General features: G+C 37.4%; 1 protein-coding gene across 1 annotated transcript in view; it reads left to right on the top strand.

Annotated features, from left to right (window-relative positions):
- Positions 1-4788: 4788 nt before the first annotated feature.
- The window catches only part of LOC132179936 (MADS-box transcription factor 23-like), a 30923-nt gene continuing 12549 nt past the window's right edge, over positions 4789-23162 (top strand). The window contains exon 1 of the mRNA XM_059592756.1: positions 4789-4979. Within this exon, the coding sequence (XP_059448739.1) occupies positions 4798-4979 (182 nt within the window). The 5' untranslated portion in view covers positions 4789-4797. The remainder of the gene's footprint in view (positions 4980-23162) is intronic.

Genomic DNA, 23162 nt, shown 5'->3' with positions numbered 1-23162 from the left:
TGTATATATATAACAAAACAGAAGCATTGATACCAAGTCGAGTCAATGGCTTGACTGCAACTTGAACTGAACCAATATACAAAAATCTGTAACCTTCAGCAAGAGAATTATTAACAAACTTTTTGTTAAATAAGGTAATAGTTTGATTATTACCCGATAAAACAAATGTTTGTTCAACAGTTTTAGCAGAATATTCAGACTTAAAAGAAGATTTAAACCAAGAAGTAGTGTAAACATCCTTAGCGTCAAGCTTAGGGATGTTCCATTTATCAAATCTGAAATCATTATCACTTTTAACAGATAATTGTTCAAAATTAACCACGTCAGGTGGTAAACTAGAATTAGAGCTAACAGAAGAATTAGATCTCCACATTATGACAGACAAACTACACACAAAATCACTCACTGGATTTTTCAAGAAATCATTTTCCAGGAAAATATTTTCTGTTGAAAATATTTTTCGAGAGAAAGCATTTTACGTTGAAACAAACGGAGCCTTAATTCAAGAACTATTAGTTCTCAGAGTTTCTGAAGAATTAATTTGAAGGGACCTTAATTAGTGAATTGAGAGCTTATGATCTTCTCTATTTATAGGCTTTGTATGCTAGCAGAAGTGGATATTTAATCATGTGGGAGAGGAGATGAAAAAGCTAATCCTAGCTTAACTAGGAAACCTTAGCCGTTCACTTCTTACAAGCCAATGCATAGGTCTAGGATTTTTCTTTGGTCTCATGTGCCTCCTCTGTAGTTTGAGCCGGTTTTATCCCAGCTCAAACTTCTCAAGCACCAACAACGCATAGGACCAGGGAATTTTCCCTGGCCTTTAGGCGTTGCAAATCTCCTTGGGCTCCTAGGTTTGATCCCAAGCCCCAAGCCCCAATCTCCCATATATGCATATCTGCACTATATTTCTCTAACCCACATTTTAGATAAAATAAAACAAATGGCCCAATAAATAAGAAAACTTATCTTTAGTTAAATTACTTCAGCTTGGTGAGGAACCTAAAGAGAAAACTAATTAGTTAAAATATGTTCGTGATCATGTTTTCCCTGACATTCATCACGTAATACTATTTTAATCACAATTAATTTTACTAAATAGTTGTGACTGTACTCTAATAAATATTTTTGATTAAAACAATTAATCCATTTGACTTACTTAATATTGACTTATGATCAATGCATGAAATCTTTCGAAGCATAATTAAGGCTAATGATACCGCCACTTAATTCTCTGCATCTTTCTCTTTGAGTCATTGATTTTAAGTTATTCTTATACTTGAAAAAATTTTATCACATGTATATTATTTTGGTATGTCAACCCAAATGCTTTGGCCAAAGAATGGAGAATAATATCTATAAAATCTATCCCAAGAAGAAATTTCTTGTCTCTTTGTTCCCTGACAAAGAAATTGGATTCCCTTATGAGAAAAGCTTTCCCACATTAATGCTATATGTCATTGCCCAACACACCAGAATCGTTGACCGTAGATTTGATCTCACCCTTTGGTATATCAAAGCAATCTTCATTTCACATCTCAATCCACGATTTAGAATTAAAGTCATAAGTACGTAGTCTTTAGGAGTTATTGTCTTTCCTTATAGACAATATCTTTGTGGAAAGACAACCCCTTGGTTCCTTCAGTGTCTAGCACCTACACATCTATTCGAAGTCTGCCGCTTAACTGGATTAAGGTAGACCACCGCAATTGGATATGTAATAGTCTTTCTCAAGTGGAATGCCCAATTCCATTACTGACTGCAAACTTTTTTATGTTAAGACTATAAGGATTATGGACTAAGACCTTGTGTAATAACCTCGTTACTCACACCCATAACCATATTTTATGTAATCCTAGGACATTTTATGTACACAATATAAATGATGAACTTTGTAATAATCATGGAAAGATATTTATATGTCATATGCTCAAATAATTTAATCAGTGAATATAACCCATATTCATTACAAATATTGTATGTCAACATAGATATAAAATCATTGGGATTTAGGGCACAATCCTCAACAATTATTTCTTACTTGGACGAAGTATAGCTTGTGAGCTTCCACCGAAACCTCCACTAAAATACTTTGGGAAGATATACTGGTGTTTCAACAACATAGTCGAGAGAAAACCTTTTGGTTCCTTGTAAATGATTGTGCCGGATGTACTTACGACGTTGGGTAGCACAACAATGTGATGCTAATCCTTCTTCTTCCATAGAACCAATAATTATCTTTAACTCACCATCAGAGTTATCAAGAATAATGTTGCAAATAAACAAAAAAAATAGAGATCCTTAAAAGTTAGTGAGTGGTGTAGATCGAAAAGTTAAGGATTCCATAAAGAAGAGCAATGATGTATATAGGAAGAAATTCGCATGTAACGAGCTCTTCTAAAAAAGTCATATCTATAATTTCAGACTTCGAATTAAGCAAGCTTTACGGCGTTGGAAAGCTAACTAAAAGATCTACAAAGTTATGTTCATGAGAGTTTGCTAATTCCGATGTTTACTACGTCAAAAGTGCCTCCATTCGCAGGCCGTTTGAAAGCCGTCCGAACGGGCCTCTTTTGGAAGTCACCATAGTAAAACCCGAGACGTTCGTTCGCATCCCATCCGCAAGCCGTCCAAATGGCCCTATGTTATGTTTACTTGTTTTACGTACTTTAATTTTAGTTATTTGGGTAACTGTCCGAACAGGGTGTTTTCCATCCGGACGGGCCTCGTAGAATTTAAGTCTAACTCTATTTCGTATTAATTTTAGGTTTAGGGTTTGATGGCCTATAAATACATGTTTTATAGAACTTAGAACGCAGATTTTGATTATATGTGAGTTTTTATTAATGACAATACTCAGAGTTGAGTTTCTTCATATTTTTCCTTTAAATCCTAGATAGACTCTACCGCTTTGAGAAGAATTCTTAGATATTTGATAGACTCAAGATCTAGAATTATATATCTCTTCTTCTTGTTACTGTTTTCTTTGCATCCCACTAAATCACGTTGCATCAGCGAGCCATAAAAGAAAAAAAACAAAAAAACAAAAAAAAGCAAACAAACAAACAAACAAACAAAGATTGAATGGAAAAGAAACTTGGGTTAAGGTAAATGAAAGTTGGAGAGGAAATGATCTTATTTATATTGAAAGGATATGATTGTTGGGAAAAGAAGTTTTTTTTTTTTTTTTTTTTTTTGAAAATATGACTGTTAGGAAAAAAATGAAAATATGACCGTTAAAAAAGACAAATTTTGAAAAATATTATCACTAGGAAAAGACATTTTAAAAATATGACCATTGGGAAGAGATGGATATTTTTAAAATATGACCGCATATGACCATTTGGAAAGGAGGGATTTTTTAAAATATGATCATTAAGAAAAGGAAAATATGAATTCAAAAATATGAGTGTTGGAGAAAAAATATTTAAATAGAATATTAACAGTAGATAGCTAAGATAGATAGTGGGTTTTATACACTTTGAAAATGTTGGTAACTAAAATAATAAAAAAAAAATGATAATTTAACTAAATTGTAGCTAAATATTTGCCGAGCCGAATGTTAATACTCTTGAAGAACAACTTGCAATTCCTTTTGGGGTCTTGGATTTTAGATGAGTGATGACAACAAAGCAGAAAAACGACTTACATGTAACATCAGAGGGATCGAGATTCTCTCAATTTTAAGTAAAATCAAGAGAAATCATTTAATTTAGAGCATTTAATAATGTATATGTTACGTATATTATCCCGTCATTTAAAATTTTTAAATAATGTGACACTATTTATACATATTATATGATCTAATTAGGACAATAAAATAATTCTTATTAGAAGAGAATCCTATTCCACCTTAGAGAGTATATTCTTTCTACTTTATTAATTGATGAGCTGATACACAATGTTAATTCTAGAAAGTTTTGGGCCAATCCTTTCTCCAACATATTATAAAACTAAAGAAACCCCCCAAAATGGGAAAAGAAAGCGCCCTAGGTTTTCAAAAATAACGTGTCAGTGATCTACAGGTTTTTTTTTTTTTTTTTTAAGAAGTGATCTACAGGTTGAGACACCCCCAAGTATTCTGCTATTTCTACAAGCCCAAGAATCCAGGGCGCTATGAAAAGTACGAGGTTTCCTCTCCCCCAAAACACGCTCACTTAAAATAATCTCATATTCGCTCCCTGGTCGTGACACTTGTCCACAGCAATCTGTCTCTGGCTTCCCTCTCCCTCCCCTGATACTCTCATAGTGCTTCGCACCAATCGTTAGGTGCTTTCGAACAAGTGTCAACGTGAGAAGGCGAGTACACTTCTTTTCAACAATTGCGACAGTACACCTAGGAACTAATGTCTGATCTGTACAATGAAACCACTTGATCAGAGAAACGCTAATTGTTTCCTTAAATAATGACCAAAGAGGTTTACTTCCGACGGAACCACTTTCAACTTTCCATATAAAGAATAAAATTTGCTTCACATCTCAGGTGACCCCTCTCTCTCTCTCTCTCCCTCCTCCCTTGTCCCATTCCCCATGTAAGATCAAAACAAGTAAGCTCTACTTTTTTCTTGGTTTTTTTCTTCATATTTTTGCTGTATTCCTTTCTATAAGGGGAAATTAATTTTGGGTCTTTTTTTTTTTTTTTTTTTTCTGAATTTTATACCGACAAATTATGTTAGGGTGTTCAATCTTTCTTTCTTCCTATTGATGTTATGGGTATTGAGATATGTGTGAACTCTTTTGTGCCGATCTAGCTGATAGAAGGAGCGAGGAAACCCCAAGGATTGTAGGAAGAAGGCGATGGGGAGAGGAAAGATAGCCATCCGAAGAATCGACAATTCCACAAGCAGGCAAGTGACTTTTTCAAAGAGAAGAACTGGGTTGCTGAAGAAGGCCAAGGAGCTCTCAATCCTTTGTGATGCTGAAGTTGGAGTGATTATTTTCTCCAGCACCAACAAGCTATACGATTATGCCAGCACAAGGTTGGTCTCTCTCTCTCTCTCTCTCTCTATCTCTCTCTCACTCTATCTCTCCCTCTATATTTCAATAAAGTTCTACATATTTGCTAATAATTCATTGGTGTTGGGATTCAAGTCTTAATTTCCAGCAACGTTTGTTTATTTTATCCCTTGGATTTATTTTCTTATATATATATATATAGCCAAATGGTAATATTTGAAATAAAGTATTTTCATTGAGATTTACATGAGAATACATATATATATTCGGCTGATAACAGAAAGATGTGGATCATTCATTCATAAAATATAGTGAGGTGCATTTCGCAGACAAAGACTATGCATGTTTTCCTCTTGAATGTCCTTGAAGATTGACATATTTGCATCTATATTCCAAGAAACCATTAATCTTGTTTCATTGATGAAGAAATAGAGCTTGAAATTTTAAGATACTTCTGTTGATCGAAGTTCATTGAGGAATCATCTAATTGGATTTCATAGAGATCTTGTTAGACAACTCATGAAATCGTAATTAGTAAGTAGATCAAGATTGTGAAGCAGATAGTGGTGCAAGTATCTAAGTATATATACATGTCAATCATTTTTTAGGTTTAATTAATGGCCTAACAAAATCTAGTGTATTATTTTGCTGGAAAGACGAAAGAATGCTTTGATTATACTGAGCTTTTTAATTAAGTAATGTTGTTTTTGAAAACCACTTTCCAAAAATGCTGCTGTTTTGGTTTTGTTTATCAAATAATATTTTATGCCTTCATGGATACCACGTTGGGGAAAACCGTTTTGTATTTTACATTTATTTTTTATTTTAACAAAATCCTATGAGTACAAGAGAGTACATATATATTTTCTCAAGTTTTTCAGTCGAACAAAAATGCATGCCTCTATTGGATATTGCAAGTGAACTTTTGGCTAGTGATCTTCTTTTCCTTTTTCTTTTCAATTGATGAATATTTATAATCCACAAAGGAACTAAGTGTAGTCAAAAGAAAAGATATACAATATTGAAAGCACATATGATATTATACAATTTCCAGCCCAAGACTAATGTCAACTAGATCAATAAATTTATCTTATCATAACAATTAAAGAAAAAAGTTAGAACCCTAATACAATAGAAAATCAAATTCTTGTCTCCTCCTCTAATGTGCTGCCAATAAAGATGCAAGATAAGAAAACATAGCAACCCCATTAAGAGAAATAAACACTTTTGAGAGTTGAAAAATATTAGAAATATATATGATTTAACAAGATAATTAAGAGAACATCGCAACCCCACTACCAATCATTCATCTCAATGCCAAAGTCGTAGTCAGTACTATAGATGGGAATGACAATAATTAATCGTACGTGATGATAACCATAAATGAATGATTAAACAATAAAATTATAAAATAAGTGGATATATAGGGACTCCCTTAATTTTTATATTTATTTTAATTTTTTAATTTTTCTGGTTGGTTCCAATTTTATACTCTATTCAGCAATACCCTTTCAAAGAATTTACATCTTTTACTAGTAAACATTAAACATATATACACACTTGCATAAAGTTGTTCTAGCTAAGATATGTGTTTACCTTTGTTAATGAGATGAAATAATTAATCACCTATCTACCATATGTAGATGACTTGAGATTAATTTCTTTTATTATTTCCAAAGTTTTAATTAATCCATTAGAAGAAAGGATATATTTCCCTTTCTTTCTGAGTTTTTTAGTGCGATTGTATGAATCAAGTAGCTAGTGTTATATATCATCTTTTTACATTTAGAATGCCAAGTGTAGTAACCCTAGTCCTTTCACAAAACCTAGGACAATCAGTGCGAGGTTATTTTTATCATAAAATTTAAGTTTTGATAGTTACTTTTTCTTTTTCTGAGTATTTGATAGTTGATTTGTTAAGATATAAAGAAGATTCACATGATTTACCGACGTTTTTTTTTTAAAAAAAAATAATTTGCATCATTCGGCTAAGGGTTTTTGAATTTTAAAGCAGTACTGTGGGATATATAACTGGAGCAATGAAGCGCAACAAGCTAGCTAGCTAGTGCCTACAAATTTATATGATAAGATACCCCCTTTTATATATATCTCACAACCTGAATATTGAAGTTTGCTAGAAACAAAACAAAACTCTAGGAAAAAATGTTAAATACGATTAGTAGCTTGCCAAGGGGGTTTAAATCGACTGTTTTGTCTACTGTACACTTCTGTTCGATTGATATATTCCATCATTAAAAAGCGTTCACATTCCTTGCATTAAACGAGCGACCCATCACGCTGTACCAAACGGACCTGCACAATTGTTGACATATGGAGATGTTCCACTCGAACGACACGTTGCGCTGTCAAATGCGATTTGGTTAGATACATTTATTACGTGTTGTATCATGTAAGGATTTGCATAAGGATTGACACAATGAGATGTTGTGGCTGGTCAAAAATAAAGAGGAATATTATAAGCCAAGTTCCTTTTCTGTGGCTAGTGTTGTCGAAAAAAAATTTGAGAGTTCAGAATTTGTCCTTGTAGTTACTGTTTCTAAAGGTCATTATAACGATAGGTGGGTCCTTGATATTGCTTGTACATTTCACATGCCCTTAAAAGAGATTGGTTTACTACATATGAGTCAATCAATGGTGGTTCAATCTTAATGGGAAACGATGTTGCCTATAAGATTGTTGGTATATATACAATCAGAATAAGGATGCATAATAGGATTGTTAGGACTTTGACGAATGTCGACGTATACTAGATTTGAAGAAAAATCATATTTCTTTTGGCACTATGAAATCTTTTGAATACAAGTATTTTGGTGAAGGTGGAGTTATCAGGGTTAGTGAAGGCTCATTAGTTGTGATAGAAGGTAACAAGGTTAATGGCCTCTACTTTCTTTAGGGCAGTATGGTGACAGGTTTAGTTAATGTACATTCCTTATATTATTTCAGACTTTCAGTAGTATTAGCACCGTAGAGTGAGGAAGCGGAACATTTTATGTCATGTATGTTATGGTGTGCAATTGTCCATATATTTTATAAGCAGTCAGTGTTTTTAGTCGCTACATGGCCAATCCTGACAAACTTCACTGGCATGCAGTTAAATTGATACTTTGGTATTAACAAGCTACTATAGATGTTGGTTTAGTCTATAACAGAGGTAGTGGTATCAGGCTTAGTGTCTTTAGGTACATTGATTCAAATTATCATGGAGATCTGGATAAGAGAAGATCTTTCTCGAGTTGTGTTTTCACTCTAGGACGTGCCATAAGTTGGAAGGCAACATTATGATTATTTTGTCCACAACAGAAACAAAGTCTATGGTAAAGGTACAGGTAGTTAAAGAAGCATTTGGCTAAGAAATTTGGTGATCAGTGATATGGGTTTACAGTAGGAAGAGATTGTTGTATTTTGTGATTGCCAGAGCGCAATACATTTGACCAAAAATCAAATATATCATGAGAGAACCAAACACATTGATATTAGATACATATCATTTTCTTTGGGAGGTTGTGACACAAGGTGATTTCATATTGAAGAAAATTGCCACTGCAGAAAATCCAGCACATATGTTGACTTATAAGCCAATTCTGATTCTCAAGTTCAAACATTGCTTGGGCTTGATTAGTGTTTGTATTTTGTGATTTAACCTTAGGGTTGTTAGAGGAAAACTCATGAGGAGATTTGCATTTGGAACTTGAGAAAATTCAAGTTAAGGTGGAGATTTTTCGTGTAGTGACTTGGTCTTTCTCAAGTCAAAATTTGCTTCTTCAGTCAAATTGGTTTTCCTACTCAAATTTGGAGTTCATTTTACTAGTCGACAAAAAGTTTTCACTAATCCAACTTGGAGTTGTGTTTGCTCACCAACTTAAAGGCTTAATTATGAGAGGGCATCAAGCGGCCGTGCGTAGAACACAACAATGAGAAAGATGCTTTACACAGTGCCGCACACATTGATGTTGTTTGGTTGCATTAAATTCCCTCACTACAAAAAAAATAAAAAAATAAAAAAGGCATTTTTATGTCTTTTTTTTTTTAATGACGTTTTCACTGTTTAAACGGTATTATTTTCACAATTTATGTCGTTTGTACAGTAAACAACATTAAAAAATAATACTGTTAACTGTTCATGCTGCATTATTTTCAGAATTTATGTTGTTTGTACAGTAAACCGCATTTTGTTTTGTAGTGCCTGGAAACTATTTTTGTAGTGCAAGTTTAGCAGGTGCTGTACAACTACTATATATGGCATTCTTGGGCACTGTTCCTCCTATCCCCTGCCAGGCCCCAACACATGCAAATCGCCTTGTTTTTTTGAGCAGGACCCCACTTGACAAACACATCCTTAATTTGTGTTTCTCATATATTGTAGAGCGGCTAGTGCCGTACGTTCACGGTTTAGAGAATATAGAGAAAACTTTCTTTTTTTTATTAATTTTGGTGAGAGTTAGATTTGAGTATATTGAGATTTTGAGTTTTGAGTTTCAAGTGATATTCCTCCTACTAATTCTTGGGGTCTTTCTTGCATGTACTCCTCCTAGCTCTTAGTTTGATTGTTTTCCTTCCCCCTAGAAAGTGATTAATCAGGCCTTTCCTTTGTTGTTGGTTGTAGCCTAGGCTATGCCCCTGTGATGTTGACTACATCTTGTTATTACCTTGGTGAGAGACCAATCATTTATCTTTCTTATTTTCTATTGTGTGGGAAATCCTTCTCGTGCTGCATCACCGCCATAGAGAAAATTGTGCCATATGGCCACATCAAAATAAATCTTGAGAGACCTTGAGGTGAGAAGGGTCGAGGAAAATTGGAGTGAGCAATAAGGGAGCTGGCTTCTCCAAGCTTGAAGATGCTCAAGGTTGACTGCTTTTATTTGAGTAGCTAAAGACATAGCAATCGGGGCGATGGATTGATGCAATACTTTGTTCCTAGGAAGCCGAATGAGATCTAGAGCTATATATAGTTACAAATTAAAGAGATAGAAATTAGAAATGATGGATCTCATATTCATGGGCAATGTTTGACAGATTGAGAAGAAGAGGAAATGATTCCGAACCCAATCCAGCATAAAGAGGTCCTAAAAACTGATCAACATGTTTAGAGCATCTAGCAACGACCTCCCCATATGTGATATTTAGCCAAATTTTGGGTTAAATTCACAAAAACCTTTATTTATCGAGCTCTATTTTCATTCTTTACTTGACAGTCCTAATAACTACATACCAACTATACATACCATGTTGTTCACTTACAATTTTACATAAAATCATGCCATATTATATATATATATATATATATATATATTAAACTCATTTCTTTCGTAAGTGGAAGGATGATTCAATAGATTAGTAAGCAAGCAAGCTGGTGCTATATAGTGTATTGTGATTGGGTGAACATTTCATAACTCATCTGTGAACATGCATAGATAAAAACTTGTGGAAACAACTGCATAATCTTTTGAAAACATTTCCTTCACAGCAAATGACATTTTTCTAGAATCATAAAAGTTACTTTCGTACACTTAACTGAAAATATGAAATTTTTGGACTATACATTTCTTTGTAAAGATCATTCGTAAACCTAAACTTTATAAAACTTGACCTTTTTAAAACATACATTTCTGTAAAAATCAGTCTCTTGATCATGAAACTAGTTTACAAAATACTATATCATATCATTGGAAACACTTTTCTCTTTACTATGACTATACCGTACACTTGCATGTTACAATACAACTTTTTTACTGTGTACGTACATTTTCATTGCTTTATTACTTGTACTATACTTTACCATATTTCCGTGTTTCTTTGAGTTCTTTTTCTTGTCCTCTTAATCTATTCATTTTCTTTGTGCTCTAATCAACACACAAATCACAACTTTCAACACAACATCTAACTCTTAACGTTAAACATCAGTATAACAAAACCTTTTCATCAACTTCATACTAAAACCTAAAAACAACCATAATAATTACACAAACCCTTCCAAAACTCTAACAACATCATCATTTAACAAAAACCTTAAGACTAATACTCAAAACTACAAAATCAAACGAAGGAAAACAAATTAGATCTCTTACCTTTTTAAGTATCTCCTCCAAGCCCTTTCTCTCACTCTCTAGTCTCTCTCTCTCTCCCTTTCTCTTTTTACTCCTATCTTTCTCTACCACACTCTTCGCTTCTCTCTCCCTGCTCAGACGAAACAAAACTTGTAGAACCAATCTCGTTCAAACAAGTTGCCACAGACTTGAAAGTTTTAAGTTTTAAAACTAAATTGTACCGTTATTTTGATCAAAAGCTTTTGAGTCTCATCGTGTTCCATTTGCTTACACCATATTATTTCATTATTTTATTTTTAACTTCTATTTGTCTTTAAGTATTTTCTTACACGGGGGTCCTACAATGCAACTCCAAAGGCACACTACCATGGGAAAGTTTGTTGGCGAATTTAATATATACAAAAGTTCCCAAAATTTTGCTGGAAGCCAAATGATTTTGTTCTACTTGTCGAATTGGTGAAACTGTACATATATATATATTAAGAATTTTTCCAGCACTGAGAAGAATAAAGACAAGATCAGAAGAGAATTCCATCTTCCAGGATTTTTAGAATTAGATATGTAACCTTCATTTGAGGTAGTTATGTTGAGAAGTTTCTTTTGGCAGTTGGTTTGAAGCCAAAAAGTCCCAGAACCCAAGGGGAGCTAAAAATAGAGATAGAATTCCCATAGTTTGATTGGAAACAAGCTCCCTTTTCTACCAAATCTGGGAATTTTGGAAATCCCTTCCAAAATCAAGAGTCCATTGCACGAGGGGAGGCCAGGAGAAAGTTGAAATTCTTAAGGTATTTATGTTTGAAAGCATTTGTATATAAGCATTCAAAGCCTAAGAGAACTTTTCAACTGAATTTAGAGATGAGGCACGATTAATATCATTCATGTTGCGAATACAAAGACCTCTATGATCGTTATGAAATCAAATGGAGTCCCAAGCATTGAGAGATAGATGATAACTTAACTAAAAGACTCGGGAAGTTTTATTATCTTTCTCAATGAATTACAAAAGAATGCACAAGGCATTATATACATAAGATATTACAAAAGGTATAAGGGCTGGAATTAAAGACACATTTTGTACAAGAGATTACAAAAGAATACTTATAAAGATGTTTCCTTATATGGACAGATTGAGGAGCGTAGTATCTTCTATGAAAGACAAGTTGAACTCAATACTTGTGATCTTTGATATGATTTCCATGACATTGGTGCACATGATCTGGTTAGGAATGGATTGCATGGATTGATCTTAGCATGACATACATTGGTTTGTCTGATTCCACAATCCGCAGAGTGAAAAAGTAGGAGTTGGATGGACAGGGGTAGAAGTAGTAGTTGTTATTGTGGGGAGAGTATTGGTAGGTAAGCTGCTTGAAGTAGTTAGAGGTTGAATTGAAGGTAGGTTAGGAGATACTTGTGGTGATGTAATGGTATGTCCCGCTGGTGGAGAGAGAGCAGAAACAATGGTTTGATGGTGAGAGACACTGTTTGGAAAATAGAGAGTTATTGGAGCAAGGAGTAGATGTAAAAGGAGATGGGGGAGGAAGAAGACTTACATGCAATATGAAAGGTAAATCATCAGCAGCATTGATCTTGGAAGGCAAGTGAAAGGAGGCTTGATCCTTTGCTGGAAAGGTCTGCTCATCAAAAACTACATGTCGTGACAAATAAACTTTGTTAGTAATAGGATCTAGGCACTTGTATCGAGCATAGCTGTAGCCAAGGAAAATGCAAGGTTTTGAACAATATTCAAGCTTGTGGAGACCAAGAGGATGCAAAAGAGGCTAACATTTGCATCCAAAGACCTTGAGTTTTTAGTATTCATGTTCCTTTTGGTAGAGTTGGAAGTAAAGAGACACATTCATCAATGTTTGTATGGGAAGCTTCTTTATTAGGTGAGTGGCTGTAAGGAAGCATCAACCCAATAGGTGTTGGAAAGGTGAGAGTGAGCAAGGAGAGTAAGCCCAGTTTCCAAAATGTGCCTAAGCTTTCTTTCTACTAGGTCATTCTGTTGGGATGTATAGGGTAGAACTTTCGGCGGAATACCATTTTTAGTGAGGAAGGATTGAAAATTGAGTGAGGTATATTCACCTCCTCCATATTATTGGAGTTGCTTCATAGAGGAAGAGAATTGTTTCTCAACTAGTAATTTGAATTTGATAAAGCATTCATACACGTCAGATTTAGTGTGAAGAAGGTAAAGCCATGTGCATCTTGAGTGATCATAAAAAAAGATGACATAGTATTTGAATCTACTATTAGATGTGATAGGTGAAGTCCATACATCTGTGTGGATTAAGTGTAAGGGGAGAGGAGTTTGTCCACTGGAGGAGTTAAAAGGTAGCTTTTTGCTTTTTCCCAATTGACAAGAATCACGCAAACTGATTTTATTCAAATTCAAAAATGAAACAGGCAAATTAAAAGCTTTAACAATTCTGTAAACAATATCATTAGCAAGATGACCTAATATGAAATGACAAATCAACCCTGAGGTCTTTATTCCTAACAAAGCTACAAAAGCACGAATGGATTTGTTGGAGTTTCCTTTGAACTGTAGAGAATATAGCCCATTCTCACTCTTGCCTTCTAGGAGAATTGCCTTGGTGAGATTGTCCTTCACAAAGAAATGACATGGAGTATAGAGTGACCATCAGCACATAATTTTCGAATAGATAAAAGATTAGCAGAAGCATTTGGACACTGGAGAACATTTTTTAGATGAAATTTAGAGGAAGGTTGCACCAGCATTTTCAATCTTGAGTCCAGCTCCAATGCCCACAGCAACCATTTCATTACCTTGAAATGGCTGCTGTACATTGAGGTTCTCCAAGTCATTAGTGATATGTGCATTTACACCACTATTAGCCAGCCATTCCTGATCTTCATTATAGAAGCCATTAGATTGGGTTGTCGTGGCTACTAGTTGAGGTGGAGGGTGCTTCCCTTAGTAGGAGTAGTTCATCCTATGGAAGCAATCAAGTACTTAATGGCTTGATTTTCCACAAATCTGCACGGAGCATGGGTTGAGCTAGAGAAGTTCGATATAGTATTGTGAGGCTACTACTACTGCTACTGCATGTTTTTGTTGTTGTGGAATCCTGGGGGTGGATTACTGAATCTGGAGATACCATAGGAGTGACTTCCTTGCTACTGCTATGATCTGAATGCAGGGTATCCATTTGCCTTTGGATAATGGTTGTTGCATGGCTCCTGCCTGTTGACCTGATGTGATCCACTAGATCTCTAATTGAAGTTGCAATGGTCTGCCTTTTGAGCAAAAAAAGCAAAGGTTGAAATAGCAGGAGTAGCTACTTTTTTAAGTAGCATTTCATGATTTAGCAATATATCCTGAAACTCATCAAAACTTAAGGATTTTTCCCTAGTTGCAAAAGCAAAGGTAGTCACAAAATGAATGAAACTTGGATTAAGACCATTGATGATTGAAGATATGAGATCTTCATCATCCATTGGCTTTCCAATTACTGCTAATTGATCAGCCAAGTTTTTGGTTGATTGTAGGTAGTCTAAACATGATTTGGATCCTTGACGCAGGTTCTGCAGCTGCTGCTTGATTTTGGTGATGTGAGATCGAGATTGACTAGCAAATCTATTGGTTAGTGCAGCCTATACCTGCCTAGAGGTATTCAGTCCATACACGGTAGATAGCACTTTCTTAGAGAGAGAGAGAGAGAGGCATTGATCCATCTTAGTAAATGTTGGTCCTTCTTGATCCAGATAGAATATTCTGGATTAGGAGTAGCTTGACCTTGCTCATTGGTCAAAAGTTTTGGGGGACATATTTCAGTCTCATCAATTATGCCTACTAGCTCATTGCTGCATAGGATAGACATAAATATGCACAACCATTGAAGATAATTGCCAGGCATTTCCAATTTCACTCCTCCTATTTCGTTGTAATTGGGAAGGACAAGAGATACAATTGAAGATGATGAGGTAGAGGAAGCCATTGAAAGAAAATAAGGATGAAAAGTGTTTTGAATGTGACGTTTGCCTTGATGCTCTGATACCATGAAAAGACTTGGAAAGTTTTATTCTCTTTCTCAATGAATTACAAAAGAATGCACAAGGCATTCTACATGGGATATTACAAAAGGTATAAGGATTGGAATTAAATACAAATTCTCTATAAGAGATTACAAAAGAATAATTATAAAGATTTTTCCTATATGGACAGATTAGGGAGCGCAGTATCTTCTATGAAAGGCAATTTGAGCTCAATGCTTATGATCTTGGATATGATTTCCATCAAATTGGTGCACATGATCTGGTTAGGAATGGATTGCATGGATTGATCTTAGCATGATGTGCGTTGGTTTGTTTGATTCCACAATCAGCAAAGTGAATGCTGTGAGCTGGAGAAGATTTGTTGACATGGGCTTGAATACTTTGAGCTAGAGATCGATTGCTGTCACGGGCTTGAGTGTTGTGAGCTTGAGATTGAGTTGAGGACAAGGTAGGTTCTCTATCAATAACCTTGATCTTTAAATCCCTACCAAAATGTTTTATAGATAGTATCAATTTTTTCGTAAGTACTCTTTGAAAGGAGAAAGTGTTCAGGAATTATTGAAGTTACTGTTTTATCCAGATAAAAAGGCTAGCTTGAGAAAGAACTTTTGCTTTTCATCCATAGATTTTTTTTTTTGAAGTATATGAGTAATATCTTAAAAAGCCGTTTTCTTTGATCGGTTCCGGAAGACGGAGAGGCCAAGGTATTTAGCCTTCTAAGAGCATGTTAGTGATGTGTTTGAGAAATACAAATTTTAACTCAAAAAATCACTTTTTTGCAGAAGCTTCATTTTTAAGTTTTTGCTAAAAGTGTGTTTTGGCCATTTTTAGAGAAAAAAAAAAAGTCAAAGAAGTACTTTTAGAAATTTTTACCAAACATGTCAGCTTTTGGTTTGGCACAGCTTTTTAGATATTAAAAGTATTTTTTACCCTTCATAACGCATTTCCAAACAGGCTCTAAGAGAGTTTTCTAAGCTGAAAGAATATCCATGATTGAGTGTATGCTCTATGTTTTTGAATTCCTTCTAAAATTGATAACTAATTTAAGATTGTTTAAAGATTTACAAAACTAAAGAGAAATTAATAAGATTCCAAGCAAGACTTAAAAACTACAATGAATGCGATTGGAGATTGGAGAGATCTTTTGGTTGAGTTTTATCCCATGCAAAAGGCATCCCTTTCTTTCCTCCTTCGTTGTTACCGTGCACAATAATTGATGAACAATATAGAATCAAAAAAGAGAGATTAAGAGAGAGAGAGAGAGAGTCGATACACAGATTTACGTGGTTCGACAATTTGCCTACGTTCACAGAGAGTCGGCTGTATTTCTTACTTTTAATGATTCAGAGTTACATCATACATATTTATAGAAAAACCCTAAACCTTACTTGTACGGACTTATTAAGAAAATCCCCAAAATACCCCGTACCGTACCTAATCATTCCCCCCCCGCAAACTTAATTACGCCCATCGGCCAGTAGACTCCTGCTCCATGAACGTCGCTAGCGCGACGTTCACTCCACTCCCATCTACTTGGCCTTCCACTGGTATTAATATGAGCCACCAGTTCCAACATCCTTGATGAAAATGAGAGAAAGTATCTCCGCTCCCATAATAGAGAGGAACGAGGAAAGGGGGTCGTCTTGCCTTAATCATTGAGCTGAAGTAATAAGCCCACGGGGACTACTATTAATTAGAAAAAAAATAAGTGGGAGTTGGTATGCATTATGCAATCCAACCAACTATAGTAGTGTGAAATTCTAAGCCAATAAAAAAATTTTAAAAGGAAACACAACTCGTTTTATCGAAACTTTCTCCACGTCAATTTTCATATCCATAAATCCTATATTCCCCTTTCTATTTTTCATGAAGAGGAAAAAAGCTCTTGAGTTAAAATGGAGTTGGCTTGAATGACCCTACTTAATACAAAGGTCATCTAATAAGGAGAAATAATCTTGGGAAGAATTCCTTTAAGCTAAGAAGCAAGAATTTTGAGATTATTTTGTAAATCACATTGCATATGCTTATAGCTAGGTATAAAATGACTAACTAATGGTGGGCTGTCTTACTTTAGACTAAAGGCAATAAAAATGTGATTTAGCTCTTTGAGAAGATAATTGCCACAAAAGAAAGCTTGGATCATATCAAAAACACCCAATCGAATAGTGTGCCAATAATGTTTACATAACAAATTTGTGAATCCATTAGGCCCTAGGGCCTTGGAAGATTCCATGTTGTTTAGGGTATGGAAAATGTCATATTCAAAGGGAATGGAAAAATGAATGATATTCTCATCTTCAGTAATAATTTCTTGTAAAAGATTGATTATCTTGTTGAAGAGACAAACTCGTATTAGTAAAGGCACAAACATTTTGAAAATGATTTGGAAAATAGGCATCAATATCATTATGATTAGAAATCCAATCACCATTATGCTTTTTCAGGAGGCAATTAGAACTTGATCTACGTCTAATAATAGTGGAAGTATGAAAATACTTTGTATTCAAATCCTTGTTAACTATGTCTTTTGAGATTTTTTCCTCCATAGTAGTTCTTTTCTTTTCAGCTGTTCTTAATGTTCAACCTTGAAAAAAAAAAAAAATTATTGTCACATGTGTCTTCTATAGCAAGGAAGATGTTGAATTCTTTCAATAGAGGTTGCCAAGGACTTGAATAAATAGAGTGATGATTTGAGGAAGTAGCTAGTATGTGAGTAATAGTAGTAGAAGGAAATAAAATACTTCATTCATGGTTATTGATCCTTTATATTCTCCTGACACGATCTTCCATTCTTCCAAGTAAAAGGGAACCTCTGAAGCTTAAGTCAATCATACCATTTTTCCACAAAATCTTAAAGCCCCCATGATGTAGACTACAATGCCTGGGAGTATATGAGGAAGACCCGAAGGGATAAGTGTGTGAAGACGCCCCAGAAGATGGTGACACGATCCCAGACTCGCACAGCAAAAGAAGTAGCCCCTGGAACTGCGATCGATGGCACCTTGATTGCGATCGAGCACAGTTCCCCTATTTTGGAGAATGGAGTTCCTGGAACTGCGGCCGATGGCCCCTGCTTCGACGATCGATCGCACGATTGAGCGTAGAAGTCCCTGGAACTGCGGTCGCACCTGCGATCGAACGCAAGATCGAGCGCACAAGTCCCTGGTAGTGCGATCGATCGCACTCTACCTGCGATCGAGCACACTCGGGGCCTTCTATGTTATTTTTCTGCTGTTATTTGTTTTAAATAGACTTAGTTTACTTGTTTTACTTGGATTAGGGTTGTGGGAGCCCTAATTCCGTTCTTTATTAGTACTAGGGGTTTTAGGGTTATAAATACATAATTATAGCCTCTTGAAAAGACAGTTTATGTTATTTGATCAGTTTTCATTCAATAAGAATTACTCAGAGGAGTTTTCTTCATATTTTCCTTAAAACCCTAAATTGACTTTATTGTTTTGAGAAGAATTCTCAGATCCTTGATAAACTCAAGATCTAAGAATTATTTATTCTTCTTCTTGTATTGTTTTATTCGCTTCCACATAGTTAGGCTGCATCGGTTGGTATCAGAGCTCAATTACTTTCCATGGCTCCAAACACAAGAGGGAGGAAGGGCAACCGCTTTGCAAGCTTGCACAACGTGTATGAATGCGATGATTCAGTTCATGAAGAACATGAGGTGACACCGGGAAGACGCGAGGAAGGGCAGATTGAGGCTATGAGGGATCAAATTGAAGACCTCACCACCCAACTGGCCGACGCACGCCTCCATGACTGGCGTCTACGTCGACCCCCACCACGCATGCCGGAGGAGGAAGATGAAGACGACGACAGGTATGGATCTGCAAACCCTTTTGCAGAGCGCCGAACGCAGGGCCGTCGACTCCCTGCGCAAGCTCATGCTACTCGGTGGGAGAGCGGGTTCAAACTTGAGATTCCAGAATTCCACGAGGGTCTTGAACCCGAAGAATTTCTGGATTGGGTGGCGGCAGTTGAAGAGATTCTCGACTTCAAGGAGGTACCGGAAGATCGGTGAGTTTCTTTGGTCGCAACCAAATTTCGGGGAAGGGCTGCGGCATGGTGGCAGCAATTGAAGCAAGCTAGGGCACGCAAGGGCAAGAGAAAGCTCGACAATTGGGAGCAATTATTAGGCAAGATGCGACCCGCCTTTTTGCCACATAACTACCTACGCACCAAGTATCAACGGCTGCAAAATTGGAGTCAAGGTTCGAAGTCCGTAGATGAATACACGGAGGAGTTCTACAAATTATTGACACGAGTTGATTTGTCTGAAACGGAGGAGCAATTAGTGTCTCGGTATATTGGAGGGTTGAGGCCACAAATTCAAGACACATTGAACCTCTTTGACCCCACCAAGGTGTAGGAGGCTCACCAAAGGGCGTTGTTAGTTGAGAAGGCGTCGGCACGTGGGTCATTCAACTCATTTGGACGTAGGGGCGGTGGAAACTACAACCGGTCAAGAGTTCCTTTCACAACTCAGGAGACCCCTTCCCAAGGGAATGGCCCAAGTAAAAACCCCCCACCCATGGGACAGCCAAGCCTACCCGGGGCTGTAACCAGGCCCAAGTGTTTTCGTTGTGGAGAGATGGGTCACCGGACGGTGGATTGTCGCAAGGGTGAGAAGTATGGAAAGGCCCTACTTGTCGATTCGGGAGAAGCCTTCGATGAGCAAGGCGATGGAGATAAGTACGCAGCACACTTCGACGACATCGATGGGACCGAAGAAGAAGAATTTGCCACAAGAGATGACACTCCTTTATTAATGGTGCGAAGGATATGTTACACACCACAGAAGGTGGAGGGGGATGACAGACAGCGCCATAATCTCTTCACACAATTTGCACGGTTGGAGGCAAGAGGTGCAAACTTGTTATTGATGAGGGCAGCTGTGAGAACGTTGTGGCTGAGGAAGCGGTTCGGAAACTAGGCCTTGCAACAGAGAAGCACCCTACACCATATCGCTTGGAGTGGCTCAAAAAATGAGACGAGGTAATTGTGTCTAAGCGTTGCCTTGTGAGTTTTTCAATTGGGAAAAGATATAAGGATAAGGTGTGGTGTGACGTGGTGGCAATGGATGCGTGCCATATATTACTTGAGAGACCGTGGCAATATGATAGGAATGCACATCATGATGGAAGGAAGAACATATACAGCTTCTTGGTTGACAATGTGAAGCTCACTCTCCTACCCGATCCGGGTGAAAGTCCCAAATCTTCAACCGGAACAGGTCAAACATTGTTGGCCAGACATGAATTCGTTAAGGAGATGCTAGAAGCGGATTGTGGGTACTTACTAGTGTGTAAAGAAGGCAAGAAGGTAGAAGAGGTGCCGGAAGAAGCCCAGGGGTTAGTCGAAGAATTTGCAGATGCATTTCCGGTTGAGTTACCCGATGAGCTACCTCCTCTTCGTGACATACAACACCAAATTGATTTGGTGCCAGGATCGAGCCTACCCAATCGACCACACTACCTCATGAGCCCCAAAGAGCATGAAGAGTTAAGGCGACAAGTGGAGGGGTTATTAGCCAAAGGACACATTCGAGAGAGCTTGAGTCCTTGTGCAGTACCGGCTTTACTCACTCCTAAGAAGGATGGTTCATGGAGGATGTGCATGGATAGTAGGGCCATTAACAAGATCACTGTATGATATCGGTTCCCTATTCCTTGGTTGGATGATTTGTTAGATCAATTGAGTGGGGAAACGATATTCACCAAGCTAGACCTAAGGAATGGATACCATCAAATTCGGGTGCGACAAAGTGATGAGTGGAAAACAGCGTTCAAAATGCGGGAGGGGCTCTTTGAATGGTTGGTAATGCCATTCGGATTATCTAATGAACCTAGCACGTTCATGAGGGTGATGAACCAAGCTTTTCGGTCTTTTATAGGGAGGTTTGTCGTCGTGTACTTTGATGATATACTCATTTACAGCCCCAATAGAGAGACGCACCTCCTACATGTGAGGAAAGTACTCCAAGTGCTCCGGAAAGAGAAGTTCTACGCATCACCGGCCAAGTGCTCATTCATGACAGATTCGGTGCTTTTCCTTGGCTATGTGGTGTCTACTGACGGGTTGGCGGTGGACGAAGCAAAAGTGGCGGTTGTTCGGGATTGGCCCATTCCTACCACATTACACGAGGTACGAAGTTTCCATGGGTTGGTGTCATTTTATAGGCGTTTCATTCATAACTTTAGCACCATCATGGCACCTATCACGGAGTGTATGAAGACAGGGAAATTCTCTTGGAGTGAGACGGCTACCGAAGCATTTGAGTTAATTAAACTCAAGTTGACAACGGCTCCACTACTTGTCCTTTCAGATTTTGAATTGCCATTTGAGTTGCATTGTGACGCTTCCAAGGTCGGCATTGGAGCGGTTCTAAGTCAAGGAAGAAGATCGGTGGCATTTTTTAGTGAGAAGTTGAGTGGTTCAAGGCTCAACTATAGCACCTATGATGTGGAGTTTTACGCATTAGTGCAATTATTGAGGCATTGGAGTTCCTATCTTGTCTACAATGATTTCATCTTGTACTCGGATCTTGAGATGTGGAAGCACATCAATGGTCAAGATAAGCTCTCCTCCTGGCATGCAAAGTGGGTTGCATATGTGCAACAATTCTCCTTCACCATCAAGCACAAGTCAGGAGCTTTGAACAAAGTGGCCGACGCCTTTAGCCGAAAGTCGACACTCTTGACCACCATGGCAAATAAGGTACTTGGTTTTGACCTTTTAAAAGATTCTTTGTCAACTGACCCTCTTTTTGGCCCAATTGTTGATGATGAGTTGTTGGGAAATCAGAGTGATTTTGGGCTGCATAATGGGTTCCTCTTCAAGGGCACTCAACTATGCATCCCCGAGGGTAGTCACCGGTTGCGAATTATTCAAGAGCCCCACAATGAAGGGCATATAGGGCGGGACTAAACTTTCCAGTTGGTGGCAGAGAAGTTTTATTGGCGAAGTATGAGAAAGGAGGTGGAGAAGTTGGTGCGCTGCTGTAGGGTGTGCCAAGTATCAAAAGGAGCGGCTACAAATGCCGGTTTATATATGCCGCTACCCATTCCGGAGGGTCCATGGACTAACGTGAGCATGGACTTTGTGTTGGGTTTACCACGGACCCAGAAAGGTAACAATTCCATCTTTGTTGTAGTGGATCGATTCTCTAAGATGGTTCATTTTATTGCGTGTAAAAAGATTGCCGATGCTGTGAACGTGGCGCAATTATATTTTGAGAGGTATACCGTCTCCACGGCCTTCCGTTGTCCATAGTTTCCGACCGCGATACGCGATTCCTTAGCCACTTTTGTCAGTGCTTGTGGCAATTATCTCACACAAGACTTGATTTCAGTAGTGCTTACCATCCGCAAACGGACGGGCAAACGAAAGTTGTTAATCAGTCATTGGGGGCGTTGCTTAGAAACTTAGTGGGTGAACACCTCAAGTCATGGGACCAGCAGTTGTACCAAGCTGAGTTTGCCTACAACCGATTCGTCAACAGAAGCACCGGCCTTAGTCCATTCACAATTATCTATGGGAGTAATCCTCGGGCACCATTGGATTTAGCACCTCTCCTTGATTTAAAGAAAATACACACCAAGGCGGAGGACCTTATTGCACATATCCAAGAGGGCCACAAGTTAACCATCAAGCACCTCGAAGACTCTACGGCCAAGTACAAGGCAGCTGCGGACAAGAAGCGGCGAGCTGTGGAATTTGAAGAAGGTGATTTTGTATGGGCGGTCCTCACCAAAGATAGATTTCCTATTGGGGAGTATAATAAACTAGCGGCTTGCAAGATTGGTCTGGTGGAGATTGTGAAGAAGATCAACCCCAATGCATATCAGTTGAAGTTACCCAGTCATATCAAGACTTCTGATGTCTTCAATGTCAAGCATCTTGTGCCCTTTATTGAAGATTCGTCGGAGGAAGATGTGAATTCGAGGGCGAATTCTGTTCAACCTGGGGAGGATGATGTAGACTACAATGCCTGGGAGTATATGAGGAAGACCCGAAGGAAAAAGTGTGTGAAGACGCCCCAGAAGATGGTGACATAATCCTAGACTCGCGCAGCAAAAGAAATAGCCCCTGGAACTGCGA

Source organism: Corylus avellana, chromosome ca4, assembly GCF_901000735.1.
Source record: "Corylus avellana chromosome ca4, CavTom2PMs-1.0".
NCBI classification, from domain to species: domain Eukaryota; kingdom Viridiplantae; phylum Streptophyta; class Magnoliopsida; order Fagales; family Betulaceae; genus Corylus; species Corylus avellana.
Note: the sequence above shows the minus strand (reverse complement) of the source record. Positions and strands in the feature narration are given on the sequence as shown.